The sequence below is a fragment of the Phascolarctos cinereus genome, unplaced genomic scaffold (assembly GCF_003287225.1).
Source record: "Phascolarctos cinereus isolate Bilbo 61053 unplaced genomic scaffold, phaCin_HiC Scaffold_4;HRSCAF=312, whole genome shotgun sequence".
In the NCBI taxonomy this organism is placed as follows: Eukaryota; Metazoa; Chordata; class Mammalia; order Diprotodontia; family Phascolarctidae; genus Phascolarctos; species Phascolarctos cinereus.
In genome coordinates, this window is record NW_027555847.1 from 656,492,373 (window position 1) to 656,516,849 (window position 24,477).

The window sequence follows — 24,477 nt, forward strand, 5'->3', positions numbered from 1 at the left end:
AGTGTGCCGGGTACTGGAGATTCCTCCACTTCCCCAGTGCTCACCCATCCTGGCTGTTTGCAGAACAGAGCAGAGCCCTAGGGGGCGTCCTAAGAAAGGAAAGAAACTGCTGGGACAACAGGCCCTACCTTCATGGTGTTTACACAGTGACATGATCAGTGTGTCAGAGTTAGAAAATAAAGTTCTCTGTGAGGTTTGCAGAGGAAGTCCGTTGCTTCATGGAGGAAGTGGTACCTGAGTTTCCAGGTTTCTCCTGACTCTGTCTTTCATTCCGACATGAATCAAAAGACATTTGAATAGTAGTTGTCAGGTCAAAGAAGTCTTTCAGGAGGCTTTCTTGAATATCCCTGTTACATGCCTCAGGAAACCACCATCCCTATTTATTGATCACTTTAGGTGGGCACTGCTTCACCTTTATGACCCAGCAGAGAGTCACCAACTACAAATATTTCTTTACGCTGTGACTACAGAAGGGCTTAGGGCAATGGTTCTCAAAGTGGTTCACAGACCCCTGGGAGTCCCGGAGCCCCTTTCAGGGGGTCCGTGATGTCAAAACCATTTTTGTAAAAACACTAAGACATTGGGGCAGCTGGTGGTGCAGTGGATAGAACTCCAGCCTTGGAGTCAGGAGGACCTGAGTTCAAATGTGACCTCAGACACATGACACTTACTAGCTGTGTGACCCTGGGCAAGTCACTTAACTCTGACTGCCTCACCAAAAAGGCAAAAAAAAAACCCACTAAGATATTATTTGCCTATTAAAATACTCTCTTTTCTGACTACACACCTGTGCAAAGCCAGATTTTCTTCATATACTTCAACCAAACAACATATTGCTACAGATTGAATGCAGAATCAGATAAGAGAATCTAACTGTCTTCTGTGAAGCTGGACTTTAAAAAAAAAACTATGTTAAAGCAATGCCACTTTCCTCACTAATTTTTTTTTGTTTTGGAAAAGTTATTTTTCATAAAAATATTAATGCTTACATGAAATGGGCTTACTGTTGTCTTTAAAATGAATTAATAAATATTTTAAGAATCTATTTTCATCTCTAATGCAGAAAATATTGATAGATATAAACCACATAAGCAGAAGCTCTCTGGCATCCTTTGTAATTTTGTAAGAGTGTAAAGGGTCCTGAGACCAAAAAATTTGAGAATTGCTGGCAGAAAGTAGAGTGCTAGACATGAAGTAAGGACTCTCTGGTTTAAAGGCCACCCCCTGGACTCCCAGCTGTGTGACCTTGGGTAAATCCCTTAACCTCGTGGACCCTTAGTCTCCTCACCTATAAAATGGAAATAATAACATCTGTAATACTACACAGTGTTTTTGTGGCGTTTAAATGAGATGACTTTATAAAAGTCTTTACAAACTTTAAAGGCTGTATTTAAAAGTCAGTTATTAATATTATTCTACAGAAAAAATGTCTTCTGGTACTACCTGAGTTTCTTCCTCTTTCTGTGGAGCACACAAAGCTGCTGCTTCTTCATAAGACCCAAATTATCTCTCTAAGAGGTATCTCATATGTAGGATAAACTGTTCAGGGGTCCTTCTTCCCAGCACAGAATCTCAAAAGGCATTTTAGTACAATCTGAACCTCAATGGGAATCACTTCAACAGGATCTCAGCCTTTACTTGAAGGCCTCCAGTGATAAAGAGCCCACAACCCCTTGAAGATTCTCATCTCTTCTAGGGCCTGTTCTAAGTGTTACAAAAAATATCCTTATATCAAGCTGAAATATCCATTACTTCTAATCCTACCCTCTGACTCTTAATAGTCGTCATGTGATGGCTTTCCCAATACTTGAAGACAGGAGTCATTAATCTTCAGATTTGCCCAACCTGGTCACCTTCCCAGAGACACAGTCCATTGTCTCGATGTGTTTCCTAAAATGTGGCACACAGCACTGAACGTAATTTACATGACTATCACCTCCCTAATTCAAAGCACTACTATGGTTTTAATGGAAGCTAATATTCTTGTACAAGATTTTGTCCTTTGTCTTATAGAAGTCCAGATATACTATGGCTATAGGATTCTCCTGTTCTACCAATTTGTTGACCATGTATGTATGAAACTTGTTTTTGATTAAACTGTGCTGGCTTATGGAAAACAGTTCTTCCCTTTAAGTAACAATAAACCACCTTTTAAATAATACTTTGTAATTTCTCCAGAAATTGGCATCATACTTACCAGCATGGCTTAAAGAGTTATCCTTCTTCCAAATTTTGCAGTTGGAGTTATTTACCCATCTCACCCCATAACATGTAATGTGGTATGGTGAAAAATTGTTGTACTTGAGGGGCATAGTCAAGATGACAGAGTAGCAGAAGAAATACAGCCACCTTCCTCCCCTCCCCCACCCCAAGGGCCTCCAAATACATGAAGTAAATGCACCAGATTGATTCGGGGGGGGGGGCACGGTGAGGCAATCAGGGTTAAGTGACTTGCTCAGGGTCGCACAGCTAGGAATTGTCAGGTGTCTGAGGCTGGATTTGAACTCAGGTCTTCCAGACTCCAAGGCCAGAGCTCTATCCACTGTGCCACTTAGCTGCCCCCAGGCTCATTCTTAATTGAGAAACCCAAAGGGAAAAAACAGTCATTTGTCCAGCCCAGATCAGCACTGGGAGACAAACAGAAAGGTCTATGGACATGAGGGAATGGGTTTGACTGTGAGTGTGCTGTGGAACATTTCCTGCACCCAGGTGCTGAGCTGAAGGGCAAGATGAGGTCCTAGACCCACACTGGGGTGCAACATTTTGCAGGATGTAAGAATAGGTGAACCCTAGGAGCTTGTCACCTACTACCCAGTTCCAGGTCACAGATCCAGGTTGGATTAAGAAAGGGACCTGAGCTGATGGTGAGAAGTGGTTGCAGAGCCTATCTCTTGTATCAAGTAAAAAGAAATTTAGAAGGGGCAACAAAATGGTGGCTCTGGCCTCAGGAACAGAGTATCAGCTGATTCCCAGTTTCTAGCTCCAGCTAAAGCCTGCAAAGGAATTAACCAGGCACAAATCCCAGACCAAAAGGAAACCTGCATTTCTGTCACTCTGAACCAGCAGAGCTTTCCCCCCAGTTGATGGTAGCTGAGTCTAGCAGTAGTCTGCTGTTGCTCAAACCTAAACCCAGGTCAAGGACTTTTAGAGTCAGACTTTGCCCTGGATCCGAGCACTCCATGAGCACATGGAGATCCACAGCTTGAGATATTCCTGCAATCCTGGAATAACAAAACTCAGTATCCCCAGCCAGAGGACCAGCCTAGACCTTTCCCACAGAAACATGCACAACCTTTGGACAGAAAATCCAACAGAAAGATTGGAAGAATAAGCAGAAAAGAATCCCTCCATAAAAAGTTATTATGCTGATAGAGATAATGAAGGCACAAACCCAGAGGACAAAAATGATTCCAAAATATCCATAGGCAAAGCCTCAGAGTACAACACAGCTTGAATACAAATTGAGTCAGAATTCTTGGAAGAGATGAAGTAAGGGTTTTGGGGGTTTTTTAAGTTAAAAAAATGCTTTTATAAATGAAATTGAGTTCTGGTGGGGAAAAAATTGGAAAAGAAATAAGAACTATGGAAGAAAGAATTGGAAAGGGAATTAAAAGCTTGGCACTAGAAGTACAAAACTTACCCAAGCAACAAACTCCCTGAAAATTAGAATGGCTCAAATAGAAGCCAATGACTCTATGAGACAATAAGAAATATTAAAACAAAGTCAAAAAATAACAAAAAATGCAAGATATCTCATAGCAAAAACAACTAACCTAGAGAACAGATTGAGGAGAAAAAAATTTAGCATCATGGTACTTATGCATGACCAAAAAAAGAAGTTAGAAATCATGTTTTAAACAGTCTTAAAAGAAAACTGCCCATATCTTATAGAACCAGAAGACAAAGTGGAAACAGAGTCCACTGGTCACTGCCTGAAAGAAACCCAAAGTGAAGATTCCCAGAAATATCATAGCCAGAATCCAGAGCTTCCAGGTCACAGGAAAAAAATAAAAAAAACTTCAAGCAGCCAGAAGGAAAGAATTTAGCAGTATGACCTTGGGGAAGGAGTCATAGTCAAAATCACACAATTTAGCAACCACCAACTATAAAGAAAGCAAGCTTGGAATATGATGATCCAGCAGAGAAAGGATATAGGCATATAGCCAAGAATAACTTGGGGGGGGGAGCATTTATGTAGTGCCTACTATGTGCCAGGCATTGTACTAAGCACTGTTTTTTACAAATCACTCATTTGATCCTCATCACAATCCTGCAAGAAAGGCACTATTATTATCCCTACTTTACAGTTGAGGAAATTGAGGCAAATGGGTTAAATGACTTGCTCAGTGTCCCAAAGGTAGTAAGGCTGGATTTGAACATAGGTCTTCCTGACTCCAGACCCATCACTATCGACTGTTCCATCAGCTGTCTCAGCAAAATTGGGTTATGATCCTACAAGGGGAGAATGGGTTATTAATGAAATAGAAGTTTTTCCAAAAATTCCTGATTAAAAGACCAGAGCTGCACAGAAACTTTGAAGTTCAGACACAGGAGTTAAGACAAATATATAAAAGTAAACACAAACTAACATAAAGAACTAAACAAGGGTGAACTGCTTGGGGCAGCTAGGTGGCACAGTGGGTAGAACACCAGCCCTGGAGTCAGAAGGACCTGAGTTCAAATTTGACCTCAGACACTTGACATTTCCTAGCTGTGTGACCCTGGGCAAGTCACTTAACCCCAATCACCTCACCAAAAAGCAAAAAAAAAAAAGTAAACTGCTTGCATTCATGTCAGAAGATGTGTCCTCTCTGAACTTTATCTTCTGTCATCACATAGAATGTTTTATTGGACAGAAGGCCTGCAAGTGATTCTCTTATGTCTTGATATTTTAAAAGAATGTCTTTAGTAAACTTAATAAAGGCAGACTGAGGTCCATATTTCAAGCAAAATGAGTTTAGCGACGGTGACATATAACTTTAAACAAAGTAGGTCAGACTAGCCACCTCAGTAAAGCAAGCAACCCTAATGAGAACAGGGAGACCCTTGTTGCAGACACACAAGAAAGAAGGGGACCTTGGTAATCATGGAACATTATAATTGGCTATAATAAGAAAAATGGGCTGGCATTCAGGTGAGGCTAATCACACCCCTCTCTGACAATTAAGGAATGTTCATTGTTTTATAAGACCCATCTCCGTCTTGTAATCTTTGCTAGGGAATCAAAACTACCAGACTTGCTGTCTCCTCAGAAGAGAGAAAATCTCTCCGAATTTCACAAAGACTTGCAAGGACAGAGGATCTTTTAGAGATGGTAACTTGTGGGGCTTGGAAGTATCCCAGGGGCTACCAGTATAAAAGATAACTTCTGTCTTAATTATATTGTTAAACTAACTCTGAGGGAAAATTAAATTCCTGAGCTCACTTCAAGGATAGAGCAAGCATAAGGCTTTAGGCAGATACAGACTCAATTATAAAATCAATACAGCATAAACTCAATTACATTGTAGAATCAATACAGAAGAAACTAGAGGTAATATTAATTTTGATTGTTTTCAAGAAGAATGGAAAAAGTGAGATAGTGCATGAGGCAGGGTTGGGAGGAAGGTTAGGGGAAATTATTTCACATAATCGAGATAGTCTCTACAAACAAGGAGGAAGGGATGGAGGGGAATAGCTGACACTTGAACATCACTTTCATCGAAACTGGTCAAGGGAGGAAAGAAACAAAATTGGGAGCAGAAACACATTTCATATTCCACTCAATAAGGAAATAGGGAAAGGGAGAAGGGAGAAATAGAGGGAGGATTAGTCCTAAGCAAAACAAACTCTAAGGATATACAAAAATATATAGCTCTTTGTGAAGTGGCAAAGAATGGAAATTTGGCAGGAGTGCCATCAACTGGGGAATACTATTATGCTGTGAGAAGTAATGAAGGAGGGGCAACTAGGTGGCAAAGTGGATAGAGCACCAGCCGTGGAGTCAGGAGGACCTGAGTTCAAATCTGGCTTCAAGACACTTGATACTAGCTGTGTGACCCTAGGCAAGTCAACCCCAATTGCCTTACCCCCGACTAAAAAAAAAGTAATGAAATGGTTTCACAGAAACTTGGAATGACTCTTACGTACTGATGTAGAGCGAAGTGAATAGGACCAAGAGAACAATTTATAAAATAACATCAGCAAAGGCAAACAACTTTGAAAGAATTAGGAACTCTTATCAGTGTAATGACGAACCACAGTTCCAGAGGACTAATAATGAAACACGCTACCCACTTTCTGATAGAGAGGTGAAGGACTTGGAGTGCAGAATAGGATAGAAAGATAGAAATACACGGAGGTACATAAGTTTCTTTCAAACATGGCCAATGCAGAAATTTGTTTGCTTAATTGTACATATTTGTATCAAGGTTTATTTGTTTTTATTCTCATTTTAGGGGTTGAGAAGTGTGAATTTTTACTGACTGAAAAAAATTTTTTAATTTAAAAATAAAATGTATTTAGAATTAGGAAATGTAGGCTCTGATCTCAACTCTGATTACTGCTCGTTGTATGACTATGGGCAAAGTGACAACCTCAGCCTCAATTTGAAGCATCTCATAAATGTGAGTTCTTCATAGTTGCTCAAAGGTTACAGACATGTGTTCTTTCATTAGGGACAGATGACTTGAACTTGCTGAAGGCAGGTAGGAACTCTCTTAGTTTCTCCTCACTTACCTTTCAGATAGGTTTCAACTCTTTGTTAACTATTTTTGTACTGTATTTTCCAGTCTACAGGTCATTCTCCTTTGTAGGGAAAAGAGAGGCAAAAGCAGAGATAAGTAGTTCTGTCTTCTTGCAGTTGTCCATTACTATCACCATCCCATCCTGAACACTAATCCTGTCCCGTCTTTGAAATCCCTGTAGAGCCGATGCAGTTTAAAAAGCCCTTTTTGTTGTACTTAGTATCTGTCCCTAGCCTCTGCTCATTCTCATGCACCTGATGCTGTCCTTATGGGACCATGCCACCTTTTTGTATTCTTAATCAGTTAACTGCCTTTACTTCCAACTTTTAGATTTATCTTTTCAGAAATTAGAGTTGGTCAGTATATTCCCTGATTATCTACATCAGAGCCTTTAGACTCTTCTCTTTTTTCCTTCACAATGGAATTATTTGTCATCAGAATTTAGTTCATTTCTCTTTGCACTTTTTAAAATCTCTATCCACTCCTATGATTTCCTTGTCCTCTATTTCCCAAACTTGTTTGAGAGACATATACCTCTATATTCACTGCAAACATTTTTACCATTATACATTACATTCTGCACTTCTCATATATAAATACAGATGACATACACACACATACTAAATGTGTATCTGTCTGTATGTTTATGAATGATGTATACCTTATACCATAAGGTACACTTTCCTCTAACTCTCTTCAGCATTAAATATGTCACCTCCTCCCTATTCCCAGGGCCAAGGAGTGGGACTGCAACATGAATGTATTGTTTCAGGTGTTGGTGACTTTCACGGATGTGACTGTGAATTTCACCCATGAGGAATGGAGTCTTTTAAACCCTGCACAAAGAGGCCTTTACAAGGATGTGATGCTAGAGAATTATGAGAACGTAGTCTCACTGGGTAAGGTCTGTCCCCAATCAGATCCAAGGTTTTTACCTTCTACCTTTGATGAATATAGACTATGGAAGGCTCATTTGATTTGGAGTTCAGTCTCTAGCATCAGAAATTCCCAAATACATCTGAATTCAGACAGGAAATTTGTCTTCCCCGGCCCCCGCCCCCGGCCTGGTCTTGCTGGGTAAAGAATGAGCATCTTCCTTAATTCTTCCCTGAGATTGCACCTCTTCCTCTAAATTCTCTTTAGGAACTCCAGGCCCAGGACCCTAAAGTCTGTTCTGGATATTTGCCTAGACTGGTCCGGCCTGTTATGGCCTCCCTGGATGTTATTTTTCTTATCCCTTCTGTCCCTTGCAGGGGCTGAGGCTGAGCTTGGGACAGCTCTTTGTACCAGACAAACCACCAGGCCCTGTTTCCTTCCTCACAAACAGGGTTTCCAGTGTGTGAACCTGATGTAATATCCTATTTGGAGCAAGGGGAAGAGGCATGGGTCTTGGACATGCAAGAAGCTGAGGAGAAAGAGATCATGAGAGGAGACTGCTCAGGTGAGTGCATAAGAAATTTTTAGTCATTAAACATTTATTTTAATGCTCCTACATGAAAGAAATCTGGGGGTTTTAGAGGACTGCAAGCTCAGTATGAATCAGTATGCTGAGAATCCAAAAATACTAATGTATTCTTAAGCTGCATTAATAGAAGAATAGTATAAACAGTAAGGATGATATTAGTTATGTCCTTACACTAGTCAGACCACATATGAATATTATGTTTAGTTCTGGGAGTCATATTCCACAAATCATGCTGACAAATAGAAGCATTAGAGCAAGAGTGACCAGGAAGAGGAGACCAGGACATATGAGAAGTGGTGGAACAGGGGTGTTTGTCCTGGAGAAGAGACTTGGAGGAGACATAATAGCTGTGTGTATGCATTTGAAGGGCTGTTTATCAGGAGGAAGAGTAGATTTGTTCTTCCTGGTCCTAGAGGGCAAAATAAGGAGCACTTAGAAATTTCAGGGAGAGAGATTTTGTTTTCAATTAAGGAGGAATATTTCCTAACAGATCCCTCCAAAATTGGAATGGCCTCTCTATAGTGTTAGACAATTTTCCTTCACAGAGAGACCAATTTTAGAGAATGTTGTAAAGGAGAAACCTGTTTCAGATATAGGTTTGACTAGATGAGCTCCAAGGTCCCTTCCATCACTGAAACTCTGAGAGTTGGGAGCTTGCCCAACTCACTTGTGTAGCCTCAGGTACAGGCCAAGTGAGTCCATGAAAATGGCCAATATTTATTGTAATATTTATGTATTTCTTAACCATTTTACAGGTAGAAAACTATGCTATCTTATATTAGATTCCTGTCTTTTGTATGTGTCACTGATGAAATTTTTGAGCTTTGTATCCCCAACTCCATTTTCCTAAATAAGCTCTCTAGTTTTTACTTTTGAATTTTGTACAGCAAGGTACTTTTGGGGAATATAAATGTTGTATTTTAGCAGAATTGGCATGTATGTACAAACAAGATATATACAGAACAAACTGGAGGTAATCTTGGAAAGAAGGCACAAGTATTACAAGGGGATTGGAAAAGCATCTTGCAAAAAGTAGGATTTTAGCTGAGACTTGAAGGAAGTCAGGAAAGTCAGTAAGCAGAGATGAGGAGAGAGAACATTCTAGACATAGGAGACAGCCAGTAAAAATGCCTAGAATCCAGAGGAGGTTCTATTTCCTTTTTTTTTTTTTTGCTTTTTGGTGAGGCGATCTGGGTTAAGTGACTTGCTCAAGGTCACACAGCTAGTAAGTGTTAAGTGTCTGGGGCTGGATTTGAACTCAGGTCCTTCTGACTCCAAGGCCAGAGCTCTATTCACTGCACCACCTAGCTGCCCCCTGGAGGTTCTCTTTCAAGGAACAGAAAGGGGGCCAATGTTTATTTTATTGCAGTTGGAAGGGGGAATAAGATATAAGAATACTATAAAGGTAGGAAGGGGCCAGATTGTGGAGGTCTTTAAAAGACAAACATGATTTCAATTTGATCCTGGAGGTAATAGAGAACCACTACATTTAATTGGGGGGGGCAAGGAGGGGCAGGGTGCAATGGTCAGACTTGCATTTTAGAAAGATCGCTTTGATAGTTGAATGGAGAATAGACTTGAGTTGGGAGAGATTTGAGGCAAGGAAACCAACCAGGAGATTCCTGCAGCAATGCCAATAGGAGGTGATAAGTGCATGCTCTAAGGTGGCCACAGTGTCAGAGGAAAGAAGGTGGTATACACAAGAAGTCTTAAAAAGGTAAAACTGACAGACCTTGGCAACAGATTGCATAAGGCCAGAGGAAAGCAGGGAATGTGGTGTGGGGAGGGGATGTTGAGAGTGAGGAGTCAAAGATGACACCTAGTTCATAAGCCTAAGTGGCAGGGAGCATGATTGTGCCTTCAGAAGACATAGGGAATTTAGAAGTGGGGAGGGTTCAGGGGGAAAGATAATGAGTTCAGTTTTGGACACGTTTACTTTAAGATGTCTGCAGGTACAATACAGATACAAGGCTGGAAGTCAGCAGAAAGGTTAGGGTTGTATAAATCAATTAGAGAATCACTTGCATATAAATGATATTGAAATCCATAACAGCTGATGAGATCAAGTGGAATAATATAGAGGGAGAAAAGAGACAAAACCTTGGGGCACACCCATGATTAGCAGGCATGACCTGAATGAAGATCCAGTAAAGGAGACTGAGGAATGGTCAGACAGGTCAGAAGAATACCAGAGAGCACAGTGTCAGGAAAACCTAGAGTGAAGAGGGTGATCAAGAAGGATGAAGATTGAGAAAAGGCTATTCGATTTGACAGTGGACATAACTGATAATGTTGAAGAGAGGAGTTTCCATTGTAAGATGAGGTTGGAAGCCAGACTGTAGAAGTGTTAAAAGAGAATGAGGTGATAAGTGGAAGCACCAGTTTTAGATAGATTTCTTAAAGAGGTTAGCTACAAAAGGGAGGAGAGATGTAGGGTGAAACTGGGGCTGTCAGATCAAGTGAAGTTTTTTGAAGGACGATGGGGGAGACATGGGCATGTTTATAGGCATCAGAGAAGCAACAAGTAGAAAGGGAGAGATTGAAGATCAGTAAGAGACTAAGGACGATAGAGGGGGTAATCTGCTGGAGAAAATGGGATTACTTATGAATGTAGAGGTTACCTTGGTAAGACAGGCCACCTCTTCATGTGAGACGGGGGTGAAGGAGAAGGTCACAGAAGACATCTGAGTGATGTGAGATGAGGAACAGGGGTGAAGAGAGAGCTTTTGATGGCGTCAGTTTTTTCAGTGAAATGTAAGGCAAGGTTCTCAACTGAGACAATGGAGAGGCAGGGAACCATGAGAGTCTTGAGGAGGGATGAGAAGGTTTTGAAGACCTGCTGGGGTGAGTGGGACAGTGAATCAGTTAGGGAGGTGTGATATAACTGAGGACAGAAGTATATAGCACTCCTTTAGAAGCCTCTAGGTAGGATTTTATTGATCCCTTAATTAACACATTTTGAATTCGGACTTTAAATGGTTTGATAATCATCGTACTATCATCAGGTGACTAGCAGCCTGACCACATGTACATCATTAGGCTGTTAAAAAGCCTTGCTGAAGTGTCTACAGTATTTCCCTGATGCTTACTGATCCAGTAATTATTTTTAAAAGAAAGAAAAAAGAAAGGATTAATCTAGTGTGCATAGAATTATATACTTCTTGACTTGAAAAGAACTTAACAGAGACCAACTATTTAACCTATGAATTTCATTTTAAAGGATATCCTTTATAACAGTAATCCTGAGAAAGTCCTTTTTAAAAAAATACCTCCAGTTATAACCTCTAGTCAGTAAATCCTGTAGCAGTACATTCATTGGATAGGCTTAATTTTTTAAAAGTTCTACCTTATAAATATGCCTAAATCTACTTTCCTGTCCCATTGTTCCTACTTCTCACCTGGATTTGCAAAACTAATCTGATCTTTGGTCCGTATAACTTCAAATACTTGAAGTTATCATGTTCCTTTTAAGATTTCACTAAAATGACCCCAATTCCTATAACTGTTACTCATATGACATGATTTGGAGTCACCTTACCATACTAGTCAGCCTGTGTCAGACACAATCATGTTGGTCAGTGTCCCTCTTATAATGTGCCCAGAATTTAATACAGCCTTTGTCATATGGCCTAAGTACTTGATATGTAAATTTGGATACATGCTCTTTAACCTCTGTGGTTCATTGCCTTTTCAGTAAATGAAGAGGGGTTGAACTAGTTGATATATAAGAACCTACTCATCTTAAACTCCCCTTCCATATTTATTGTTTTTAATATTCCTACTTATTCCCAGTTCCCATTTTAGGCTAGTCCTCCCTCTGGTCACTCTTCTTATCTACTCCAGTAGGACTACACTGTCCCCAGTAACCTCCTGAGGCTGATGCTGATATTTATTAATACTAGTGACACTGTCATGGGAAACATCTGTGTTCTGAATATTGTCTTTTTTCCACCCCCTCTATTCCTTTCCCTAGGAATAGAGAAAAAGTAACATTTGTGGTTTTTTTATTCCTTGTTTCAGATTGTGAGACCAGGACTGAGAATAAGGATCTGTTGCTAAAGCAGGAAATTTCTGAAGTGGAATCCCAGAATATGATACCGGAAAGACTCGTGGGGGATATTCCCCATGGACCCAAATTTAGAGAAGCCTGTGAATCTGATGACAGGTCAAAGGATGGTGTGCAGCCTTCTACAGGTAAATTCCTTTCTCAGAAGAGACATTTGAGGTCAATGGTAGGGATGGATCAAAATCTATCTGAAGGAGAGAAAGACCAGAAATGTTATGAATTTGGAAGAAACATCAGTCTGAACTCTAACCCTGTTGGAATTTCCTCAAGAGAGAAACCTCAGCAATGTGATAACATGGGCCAAAGATCCATACAGAATTCAACCTAATTATACATCAGAAAAACCATACAGAAGAGAAATCCTATAAACCTAGAAAATACAGAAAATCATTAAGGCAGAATTCAACCTATGTTAAACGTCAGAGAAAGCGTACAGAAAAAGTTTATAAATGTAATGAATGTGGGAAAGCCTTCAAACAGAGTTCAAGCCTCATTAGACACCAGAGGATTCACACAGGAGAAAAACCCTATGAATGTAATGAATGTGGGAAAACATTCATTGCATCCTCAAACCTTATTCAGCATCAGAGGGTTCATACTGGAGAAAAACCATATGAGTGTAATGATTGTGGGAAAGCCTTCAGCCAGGGGTCAAGCCTAATTCGCCATCAGAGAATTCACACTGGAGAAAAACCATATGAGTGTAGTGAATGTGGGAAAGCTTTTAATGTCTCCTCAAACCTAATTCAACATCAAAAAATTCACACTGGAGAGAAACCCTATTCATGTAAGGAATGTGGAAAAACTTTCATCCTAAATTCTTACCTTATTAATCATCAGAGAGTTCACAGTGGAGACAAATCCTTTGAGTGTAATGAATGTGGGAAAGCCTTCAGTGATCGCACATCTCTTATTTACCACCAGAGAATTCATACTGGGGAGAAACCCTATGAGTGTAACAAATGTGGGAAAGCCTTTAGTCTGAGTTCAGGCCTCATTAAACATTTAAGAATTCATACAGGAGAAAAACCTTATGAGTGTTATGAATGTGGGAAAATCTTCAGGGCATATTCAAATCTTATTCAACATCAGAGAATTCACACAGGAGAGAAACCTTATGAATGTAAAGAATGTGGAAAGACTTTCATTCTGAGCTCATACCTCATTAGACATCAGAAAATTCATATCTCGTGAATGTAGCAAATATGGAGAAAAACTAGTATAAGGGCATCTAGCATTCAAGATCAGAGAATTCTTGCTGGAAACAAAGCATGGGGATTAATGATTGTAATACAGTCTTTGTCCAGCACTCCAGCTTTATTCACTATCATGGGAGAGAAACCTTGTGACAGCTCTTTCAAGTCAAAATTTTAGTTTGTCAGATTCTCTTCTAAAGGTGATATTCTTGCCTCTCAAAACACTGTTCACAACACTGATTTATGCTCCACCAGTGGCAATATGGTAGCAACTACCTGAACTTAAAAACAAGGTGAATGGTTTACCTGACCATTCAAAGAATACTCCTCTGTTCAAGCTGCGCCTAGGGCAGTGTATTGCACATAGTAGGCATTTAACAAATGTGTTGAATTTTGCTTAATCAAAGTTAACCTCCAAACTATCTTATATCAGAAATGTTTGTCTTTGTTAACTCAGTTAAATTAAGTAACTTTAAGCAAATATTTCATTTTAATTTGGTAAGAATTTAGAGAAAACTTTATTAAAAAATTTTTTTTAATTATTATGGACCTGACAAAGCATCAACAAACACGAACATTTCCATATAAAAAGTAAAGAAGATTGTATGTGATACCTTGAATCTCTGATGAAGACAAGCTTGTTTTTTAAAGTACATATTAAATTTTACATGTTATTTCTAACACTATCCTGTCTGTGTCCCCTTCTGAACTTCCTTCTGTTTTCTTATATGTAATTTTTAAATGTTTTATTACCTCTTCCTAGTTTTTGGAATCTCGATCAATTCACCCTCTACTCCCTCCATATTTCTCTCCCTACAAAAAAAGTAAAAACCCTTCCTTGTAACAAATATAGATGTAGTCAAAAAAACCAAATCCGCACATTCACTGTGCATGTCTAGAAATATGTCTTATTCTGTGCCTCTAGTCCATTGCCTCTCTGCCAAGAGGTAGGAGGTATATAATTCATCATCACTCTTCTAGTCATGATTGGTCATTGTATTAGTCATAGTTCTTAAGTCTTTCAATTACTTTTCTTTACAATGTTGTAGTCATTGTACTAATGGTCCTCCTGATTACGTTCACTTCACTCAGCATTAGTTCACAAAAGCCCTCTCAGGTTTCTCTGATCCTTTCATTATTTCTCATGGCACAATAGTATTCCATTACATTCATATACCATAATTTGTTCAGCCATATCCCAATTGATTGGCATCCCTTTAGTTTCCAGTTCTTTGTTGCTATAAAAAACTGCTGTAGAATTTTTTGTACAGATGAGTACTTTTCCTCTTTCTTTGATCTTCATTGGGTATAGGCCTAGCAGTGGTATCACTGGGTCAGAGTTTAAAGGCCACAGTTTAGTTAACTTTAGTACAGTTCCAAATTGCTTTTCGGAATGGTTTGAACCACTTATCAGCCCACCAATGGTGCATTAGTGTGCCTTTCCAACCAGAGACACTCCAACATTTGTCTTCTTCCTTTTCTATCATTGTCAGTCTAGTAGCATTTTTCCTTGGGATTATTGATAGTGTGCTAGAGGAACTTTTTTAAACAACCAGATTCTGGGTTATACAATAGGTACCGTTCTTCATTCTCTCCCATTTTTATTCTTAGTCCTGTCCCTCTTTGCCCCTTAACTCAGTTTTAAAGAGTGATACTAGGCCCCTTTTAAGTTACATATTCTAATGAAAGCAGCTTTTTGTATGCTTAAATGCGCTAATTGTGGTGAAAATACCTTTCTGTTTTAAGGAATGTGTCTCGCTTCTTTGAAATAGTTTGTTTTGAAGCCTTTGCTGGTAATGACAAAGATGTCATAGCTATTTTTCTTTATTGCAATAGCCTCTCCGAGCTCTCCATTTCTGTTGCTCTCATTTGACATCACAGCCAAAGCAGTTGTCTTAGCCGCCAGACTTCCTTCCATAGTTCTCCTTTCAGCCATCAGAGGATGACCAGATAGAAAGGAAGATTTTAAAAAAAAGTTCTATCTCTTCCTTTCTCCCCATGAGGAAGAAGGAAGAGAAAGATATAACCTCTTGATGGCAGGAACATGGACTCTTATGACCTGCCTCTTTAAACAGTAGATGGTCTTTCCTGTTTTCCCTTTAAAAAAGATTACTGTGCTCCTGCTTCCTGCCTTCTAACTGGATGTAGTTTAATTTACATTCCAGGTAGATATTGATGCTTGTGCAGCTATGTATTTTATATCCTTGTCATTTGTTCTATGTAGATGAAGAGCCTGGCACTTAATTGGTTAATTCATGAGACTGATGTGGATTTTTGTGCTAAAAGTGTTCTCATTCATTAAAAATAATAATTTGTTTTTCAAATAGACTCCATTCTGTTTTCTAAATTCATTACCCTTAATTTCACTTAGAAATACTTAATGTAAATTTGTTTCCAACAACAACAATCACTTATTAACAGCTTCTGTGTAGGCTACGCTACTCCCAGGGCTCACAGCCATAAGCTGCCTTTCTGGGTGAGGGAGATTTCAAAAGGGGGCAGAGTAGACTATATCCAAATTCTCCTTTAGTTCCAATGATCACGAAGACTAGAGAAAATTATGGCTTCTGAATGAATTGAAGGACACCATTCTATGCTGAAAATCCATCAAAGTATAGGTATACATATTTTTAAAATATGTTATCTAAAACATTTTAAAAATATGTTATCTAAAACCAAAAACAAATTTCATATGCAATGAGGATACACTAGAAAGTATCCCTATAAATACAGGAACAAAGCAAGGATGCCCATTCTCTCCACTATTATATATTTCTAGAAATGCTAACAATAAGGTGAACAAAGAAATTAAAGCCATAAAGATAGATAAAGAGGGAATAAAATTATCCTTATTTCTTAATGACAGCAAATCTTAAGGAATCAACAAAGATACTAACTGGTACAATATAAACCCTCAAAAAGCAATAGCTTTTCTATAATAACAAAATCTTAAGAAGAAATAGAGGAAAGGAAATCTCATTCCAAGTAACTATGAAATAGATAAAATACCTGGGAAGCAGTCTACTAAAGCATACAAAATACTTACATATTTTTAATTAAGAAGTTTCTTAAAGAAATGAACAACTTTAGAAACTAGAGGAATATTCATTGCTCATGTCTGGATCATGCCAATATAATAAAAGGGACAATACTACTAAAGTTAATTTATACTTTTAATGCTACAGCAAGTTATCAAAGATACTTAATAAAAACATCAAATTATTTTGGAAAAATAAAATTATGGGAAAAAAATAAGGGGTAGGGACAAAGGAGGAATAGCACTTCTAGACCTGAACTAAAGTAGAAAGCAGCAGTCTTCAAAACCCTCTTATACTGGTTAAAAAAAATAAATGGAACAGAGCAGACTATGGAGAATCTGAAACAATGGAACTGAATAGATTTTTTTTAATTTCCTATTTGACAAAAATTGAGAAAACTGTGGAGCAGTCTGGCAGAAATTAAGTTTAGGCCAACACTACGCCATATTCTATAACAATCTACATATGTGACCTTAACATTAAAGATCATGCTATTTTTAAAAATTATAAGAAATGCAGATTATATACAGATTATGTACATTTCACTGCTATAGGCAGGAAATGTATCCAACCAAATAAAAGGTACACAAAATTAAAAAAGATAAAATAGATAACTGATTACATGAAACGGAAAAGCTGCACAAACAAAATCAGTGTGCCTAGAATAAGAACAGAAGTAGTCAAATGGAAGAAAAAACTTTTGTATAAAAAAGTTCTCTGATAAAAATTTGGCATCTAAGATACATAAAAAATTTATACACACACACACACACATTGTCCCAAATGTCTTAGTGCCATTTTGAGCTTATTACTTGGGCAATGGCTAAACAAATTGTGGTACATGAATGTAATAAAATGTTAGTGTGCTGGTAGAAATTATAAAAACAGAGAAGCATGGAAAGATCTATGTAAACTGATACAGATTGAAGTTAAGTAGAGGCAAGAAAACAATATACACAATAACAATGTAAATGGAAAGGAAAAAGCACAAACCAAAGGTGAATGTTGCAAAATTACAAGAACTAGAATGAAAGAAGAGATAATAAAGATACCTCTATCCTGTACCCCTTGCAGTGGTTGGAGGTTCATGAATGGGGTACATTGCATATATTTTCATGCTTTTTCAGTGCATGAATCAATTGTGTTTTGTCATTAAAAAAAAACTTTTATATGGAACAGCTTTGTGGGTGGGAGAGAAATACTGGGGAAAATTCTGATGATGTAAAAAAATGACATCAATAAAAACATTTTTTAAAAAAATTAAACCCTAGGAATCAGACCCTAGGACTAAAGTGTTAACATTCACCAAGGAATGTGGGCGCCAGCCAGATAGAAATATAATTGGGAAATATTTAACAAAATAAATAAAAATACAACAAAACATTAATATGTGGTTTTCTAAGTATGCTGCCTGCAGGGATCCTTATGTATATTTGAATTTTATACCACTGCTCTAGGATATTTTTATCTTTTTTTTTGTTTGTCCTTTTTCTTTATTTAGTTTTAGTTTTCAACATTCACTTTTATAAGATTGAATTCTTAATTCTTCCCCTCTCCCTTCCTCAAGACAGCATGTAATCTGATATAGGCTATACATGTATAATCATTAAACATTTCCACATTAGTCATGTCATGAAGAATAATCAGAACCAAAGAGAAAAACCACAAGAAAGAAAAGAAAAAAAGAAAATAGTATGCCTTGATCTGCATTCAGACTCCACAGTTCTTTCTCTGGATGTGGATAGCATTTTCTAGCAGGAGTCTTTTGGAATTGTCTTAGATCCTTGCATTGTTGAGAAGAGCTAAGTGTATCAAAGTTGGTCACATTGTTTCTATCTTAACCTTTTCTTGTGGCTTGGACTACTTTGGTAATCAGGTGACACCTACAGACCCCATCTCAGAATGTTTTTTCAGTGCATAAAAGTAAAATACTTAAGATTACCAAAGGTTAGCAAAAATAAAGGCGGTCAGCACAGTGATACATGCCTGTAGTTCCTGCTACTGAAAGGCTGAGGTTGGTGGATGGATCACTTGACATCAAAACTTCTGAGTTGTAGCCAGGCCGTAGCCAGACCAACTGGACCACACAAAGTCGGCACCAGTGAATGATTCCCCTGTGGCTGGAAGGGGAAGAGACCAAGGATCATGATGCTTAATGAAGGGTGAATTGTTCCAGATTGGAAACTGATCTTGTCAAAGCTTTTATGCGGGTAGCACTGGCACATAAGTGGCTGCTGCACACCTAAACTAGGTAAAATGGGATATCTTGTCTCAAAAAGAAAAGAAATGTATACAGTTGGCCCTCATTATTCACAGATTCTGAATTCGTGAATTCTCCTAGTCACCAAAATTTATCTGCAATCCCAAAATCAATACTCATGGCAATTTTACAGTCATGTGTGGAAGTGTGCAAAGTGGCAAAAAAAAAATCTGAGCTGCCCAACATGCATTCTTGTTTCAGCTCATACTTATAAATGTGTCCTTTTCATAGTCTGTTGAATGTCACTTTTTTTTGCATTTATGTGCTTTTTGTTGGTGATTTCACTGTTTAAAATGGCTCCCAAGTATAGTGCTGAAGTGTTGTCTAGTGCCCCTAAGCACAAGAAGGCTGTGATGTGCCTATGGAGACAATATGGTTTTAGCCTTTCAGGCATGATAGTGCTGTTGGCTGTGAATTCAATGTTAATCAACAATACAGTACATCCAAAAAAAGGAAACTTGCCAATCTGTATATGAGGCTGCTCTGGAAAGTGCTAAACTAAATGGCATGACTAGAGGGTTCACAGAAACCTAATCCTGTATTTCCCCTAGGGGTAATAGTTTGATACTTGCTAATTTTGTGTTCCTGGAGACTTTATAGATAATAACTACCACAAATGACAAAAAACAACTAATTTTTTCCTCATCCAAGTTCACATAGGATAAGTGGACCTCAGGTTAAGAACCCCTGCATTATAAGGTTACTTAAATTCATTAAATTACCACTTGCCCTTTTACACACTCTTATACTCACCTTTCCTTTTGCATTCTCTTAAGCATTTAAGGATGTTCTTCTGGCCTTTGAAGTTTGCTGCCTAGTGTCTTTAGAATTAGGAAGGATTCCCTAATCCCAAACTAAAAAGATGCAAATTTCCAGTCTATCTGGGGTTCAGTAAATTATGAGATCAGTTAGGGTTGCCAATTAAGGCTAGTCATTTTGTTTGTACCCACTGGCTATATTTAAATACCAACACATTTATAAAGCATCTTTTAATGCACCATAACCATGGGTAAGGGGTAGAAAGACTAAATAAGATGTCCAAACAACCGTGCTGCTGACAATGTAGTAGTCACTCAGTCAAATAGCATTTATTAAGTGCCTATTATGTGCCAGGCATTGTGCTAAAGCACTGGGGATACAAATAAAAGCAAAAACAGTCCTCACAATCTAGAGGGGGAGACAACATGTACACAACTATGTACAAACAAGCTATTAAATAACAGGATAAATTGAAGGCAACCTTGGGAGGAACTAAGATTTTTTTTTTTAAGCATTGGGGTTAAGTGACTTTCCAAGGGTCACACAGCTAGTTAAGTGTCTGAGGCTGGATTTGAACTCAGGTCCTCCTGACTCCAGAGCTGGTGCTCTATCCACTAGGCCATCTAGCTGCCCCAAACTAAAATGGGAGGGACATCTTGTTGCCTGAAGTTGAAACCAGACAGAGCAGCGGATCAGCACCCTGAGATTTGGGGAGGATGTCTATTCTGTTATTTAGCAGATCTGTGCCCTTCCAGATCTTTGTACTTTTTGGGGGGGGGGGCAAGGCAATTGGGGTTAAGTGACTTGCCTGAGGTCACACAGCTAGTAAGTATCAAATGTCTGGTCTGAGACCGATTTGAACTCAGGTCCTCCTGATCCCAGGGCCAGTGCTTTATCCACTGCACCACTCAGCTGCTCCCAGGAGGGATTAAGATTAAGGAGTCAGAAAGGATTCTTAGAGAAGGTGGGACATTATCTGAGACTTGAAGGAAGTCAGGGAAGCCAGGAGGTAGAGATGAGGAGGGAGAGCACAGGAATGGGGGTGGCTAGGTTTTTTGTTTTTTTGTTTTTTTGCTTTTTGGAGAGGCAATCAGGATTAAGTGACTAGCCCAGGGTCACACAGCTAGTTAAGCGTCAAGTGTCTGAGGCCACATTTGAACTCGGGTCCTCCTGACTCCAAGGCTGGATCTCTATGCACTATGCCACCTAGCTGTCCCCGAATGGGGGTGGTTAGGGAGAACAGCCAGTGGAAATGCCTGGAGTACAGAGATAGAGTATCTTGTGGGAGGAACAGCAAGGAGGCCAGTGTCAGTGGATTGTAGACTATGTGGAGAGTAAGGAATAGAAGGCTAAAAAGGTACGAAGGGACCAGATTATAGAGGGCTCTGAAAGCTACACAAAGCACTTTATAGTTCATCCTGGAGTTAAACAGGAGCCTCTGGAGTTTATTGAATAGGGAGGTGACATGGTCAGACCTTCACTTTAGGAAGATCCATTTGACACCTGTTTAGAAGATGGATTAAAGTGGGGAGAGGCTTGAGGCAGGTGGTCTAATCATCAGGCTTTTTCGATAGTTCAAGTGAGGTGATGAGGATCTGCATCAGGGGTGGTAGTGTCAGAGGAGAGAAGGGGGAATATGCAAGAGATGTTACAGAGGTAGAAATGACCGGATTTGACCACTGATTCAATGTGGTAGGAGGTATGTGTGTATGAGAGAAAGTGAAGAGTGGTGGACGACACTTGGGTTGGGAGCCTCGGTGAATAGGAGAATGACAACACCCTTGATGACAACAATAAGGAAGTTAGGAAGAAGGAAGGGTTTGGGTGGAAAGGTAATGAATTCACTTTTGGATATGTTGAGTTTAACATATTTATGGGGTATACAGTTTGAGAAGTCTAAAAGGCAGTTGCAGATGTGAGACTGAAGGTAGGGAGAGAGGTTAGGGCTGGATAAACAGATCCGAGGGTCATCAGCATAAAGATGGTAATTGAAACCATGGGAAATAATGAGATCACCAAGTGAAATAGTGTAGAAGGAGAAAAAGAGAGGGCCCATGACAGCCTCGTACTAGGTGTGTGCTTGCTGCTGGACCTACATGGCTCCCAAGGAGAGAGTGAAGCTGGTGACTTTGCACAACCCTCCCTCACTTAAATCTAATTCTCTCTCAAGTCGTGACATTGCCTTCCTGAAGTCATGGTCCTCTTACAGAATGAAGGACAAACAAGGAACGACTGGGTGAAGGCCAAGCAAAGGAGACAGAAGAGCAGACAGGTAGGAGGACAATGAAGGGAGAACATATCAGGAAAACCTAGAGAGAAAAAAGTATTCAGGTGAAGAGGGTGATTGACAGTATCAAAGGTTACAGAGAGGTCAAGAAAGATGAGAATTGAGAAAAAGCCAGTAGATTTGATAATGGAGAGAGCAATGTCATAATTCATCCTGGAATTAATAGGGTGCCTCTGGAGTGTGAATGAGCTTGGAAATTTTGGGGGGCAAAAAGCCATTGATTTAGTGAGTAGGAAGCCATTGGTGACCTTAGAGAACAACGTGGTAGGGACAGAGAAAGTAAGGAGAAAGTAAGTCATGAGTAAATGGAGGAGTCAGGTATGGACAGTTATTTTTTCAAGAAGTTGTCAATTAAGGGGAGGAGACAGATGGAGTAGTAGTTGGGCTTGAAGGCAGAAAAAGCAAAGGAAGGATTTTTTAGAATTGGTGAGGCCTGAGCATACTTGGAAATAGAAGGGAAGGCAAGGGAGAGATTAAAGACTCACAAGAGAGGTGAGTGAGGACAGCTGGAACAAGGTCCAGTTAGTAGTGGCAGGGAATGAGTTCCAAGCTATGCATGAAGGGTTTAGCTTTTGGAGGGAGTAGGAATACTCCTTCTTCAAGAAAGAATGAGGAAAAAAAAAAGAATGAGAGAATAGGTGATAGTGCTGATAAGTCAGGAGAAATGGAGGAAGAGAAGGAAGCTTATGTTGGATGATCTCAGTCTTCTTAATGAAAAAGGAGGGTAAGTCATCAGCCAGGAGTGTGGGGGAATTTGGGGTAAGAGAAGAAAAGTTTGGAATAAATGAGACATGAGATAGAGTTGATAAGGATAAAGTAGAAAGGTTGTCCAGCAGCAGTGGCAAAGTGCTAGGTGAATCACAGAATCTGGAAGAGTCCCTCAGTAACTATCTAATCCCACCCACACCTGGAAAAGAATTCCCTCTATCCAACACCAGACTTAATGATCATCCTTTGCTTGAGCAACTCCAATGAGGAGCCCAAGGCAATCCATTTCATTTTAGAATAGCTCTCACTATGCGGAAGTTTTTCCTGATATCCCAAACCAAAGAAGCCTATTTGCTTCTTTGTCTCTCTGGCCCACTCTTGCAACAGAAGTATAATCTCTCTTCCAAATGACAATCCTTCCTTCAAATACTTGAAAGCAACTATCATAAACACTCTATTTCTTCTCAAAGTTAAATATCCCCAGTCCCTCTAATTGATGATCCTTATGAAACCAAGGTCCTTCACTGTCCTCATCACCTTCCTCTGAACTATAACGGTGTCAACAAAGCTGTGACTACCCCAACACATTCCATAATGTCTGGTTTTGTAACTTTGTACTCCTTTTTATGATGTATCTATCTATAAATATATTTTCTACTTGGGGATTTTTGTAATTACAAAATTATGTCCTTCCTCTCTGAAAGAAAATGAATTGTTACTGCTTCCAAGAGAATATAAACATGCTTATATACATCTTCACATAGCTGTGAGGCCTTTCCTCAATATTAAGATCCTGAAGTTCTCTTTTCCTGCATGCTGCTTCTACTCCCCTCCATTCTAGGTCACTAGTCATATGTAGAACCTCAAGGGAAAGTTATAAGTGATTTAGAGCTAAAAGAACTTTGCTTAGAGTTCAGTTACTACTGATGGTTTATTCTGCTTGATGTATGCAATCTGTTGCAGGTCACTTTGCCTTATACCTCTAAACTGCTGGTACAATCTCTCCCTGTTTCCAAAATTCTAATAATATTCATCTTGGCCAAAATGATTCATTTGAGGATTTTTCTCTTTAGTATCCTAGTTACTATAGATTTCTGCATTCTAAGCATATATAAGAAAGATAAGCCTTCTCACACTACCCTCAATGTTTCATCAAACCAATCACTGCCCCCAGAATCCTGAGAATTAGAAAATTGGGACATTACTGGCATGCATTGGAGATGGTTCCTTCTATGAATAAAAAGAAATATCCAATGAACCCTCTTTGGTGCTGGTACCCTACCACTTGCCCTCAGTAGTTCTACAACCCCCAGGAGCTATTTGGAAGTTGCTACCACCCCCAACTTGCTGAGTTGAAACCCCAGGCCTTTGTGCTGCCTAGATAGCTGGTGGAGACTCAACTCAAGAGAGACCTGAGAAATGTCTTAATTAATCTCCTATCCTCATAAGACCTACTGATTGCAAAAAGTATTCTTCAATAAAATTCATTGAGATACTTAAGTTCTATGCATATGTCTATTTTCTTTCCTCTGTAGGGATCCTTAGGCTAGCTTGAGCCCTTCTGCAATGCTCCCCAAGTGAACCCAAAAATTTCCCTGCTCTGTCAGCAATCCCAAGTCTGGATTAAACTGACCAGGAGCATTCTCCTATTTATAAAGGCCAGGCACCTTGAACTAGCCACTATCTTAATGGTATTTCTCTTGTTTTATGGCCCTCTCTTGTTAAGACACTGTCTTGTTATGATACTCTCTTGTTTTATGACATTCCCTTGTTTATACCTAATAGAAACCAGACGTCCTGGGGATATTCTCTTGTTCTATGGGAACTATAATTTTGGCTAACAGAAGGGCAGACATCCTGAAGTCAGGGGTACCTCCTTGCCTTATGGAAGCTGTAATTTTGGCCGACAAAAGACACAGGCACCCTGAGTGAGAGATGGGGAGGAGGGAACACTTCCTTACTCTATAGGTATC

The 24,477-nt window shown here is 39.2% G+C and overlaps 1 protein-coding gene across 1 annotated transcript in view; it reads left to right on the forward strand.

Moving 5' to 3' along the window:
- The window catches only part of LOC110214268 (uncharacterized), a 71,519-nt gene that overhangs the window by 25,201 nt on the left and 21,841 nt on the right, over window positions 1–24,477 (forward strand). The window contains 4 exon segments of the mRNA XM_078153882.1: window positions 7,498–7,624; window positions 8,053–8,166; window positions 12,211–12,576; window positions 12,579–13,441. Of these exon segments, the coding sequence (XP_078010008.1) occupies window positions 7,498–7,624; window positions 8,053–8,166; window positions 12,211–12,576; window positions 12,579–13,441 (1,470 nt within the window).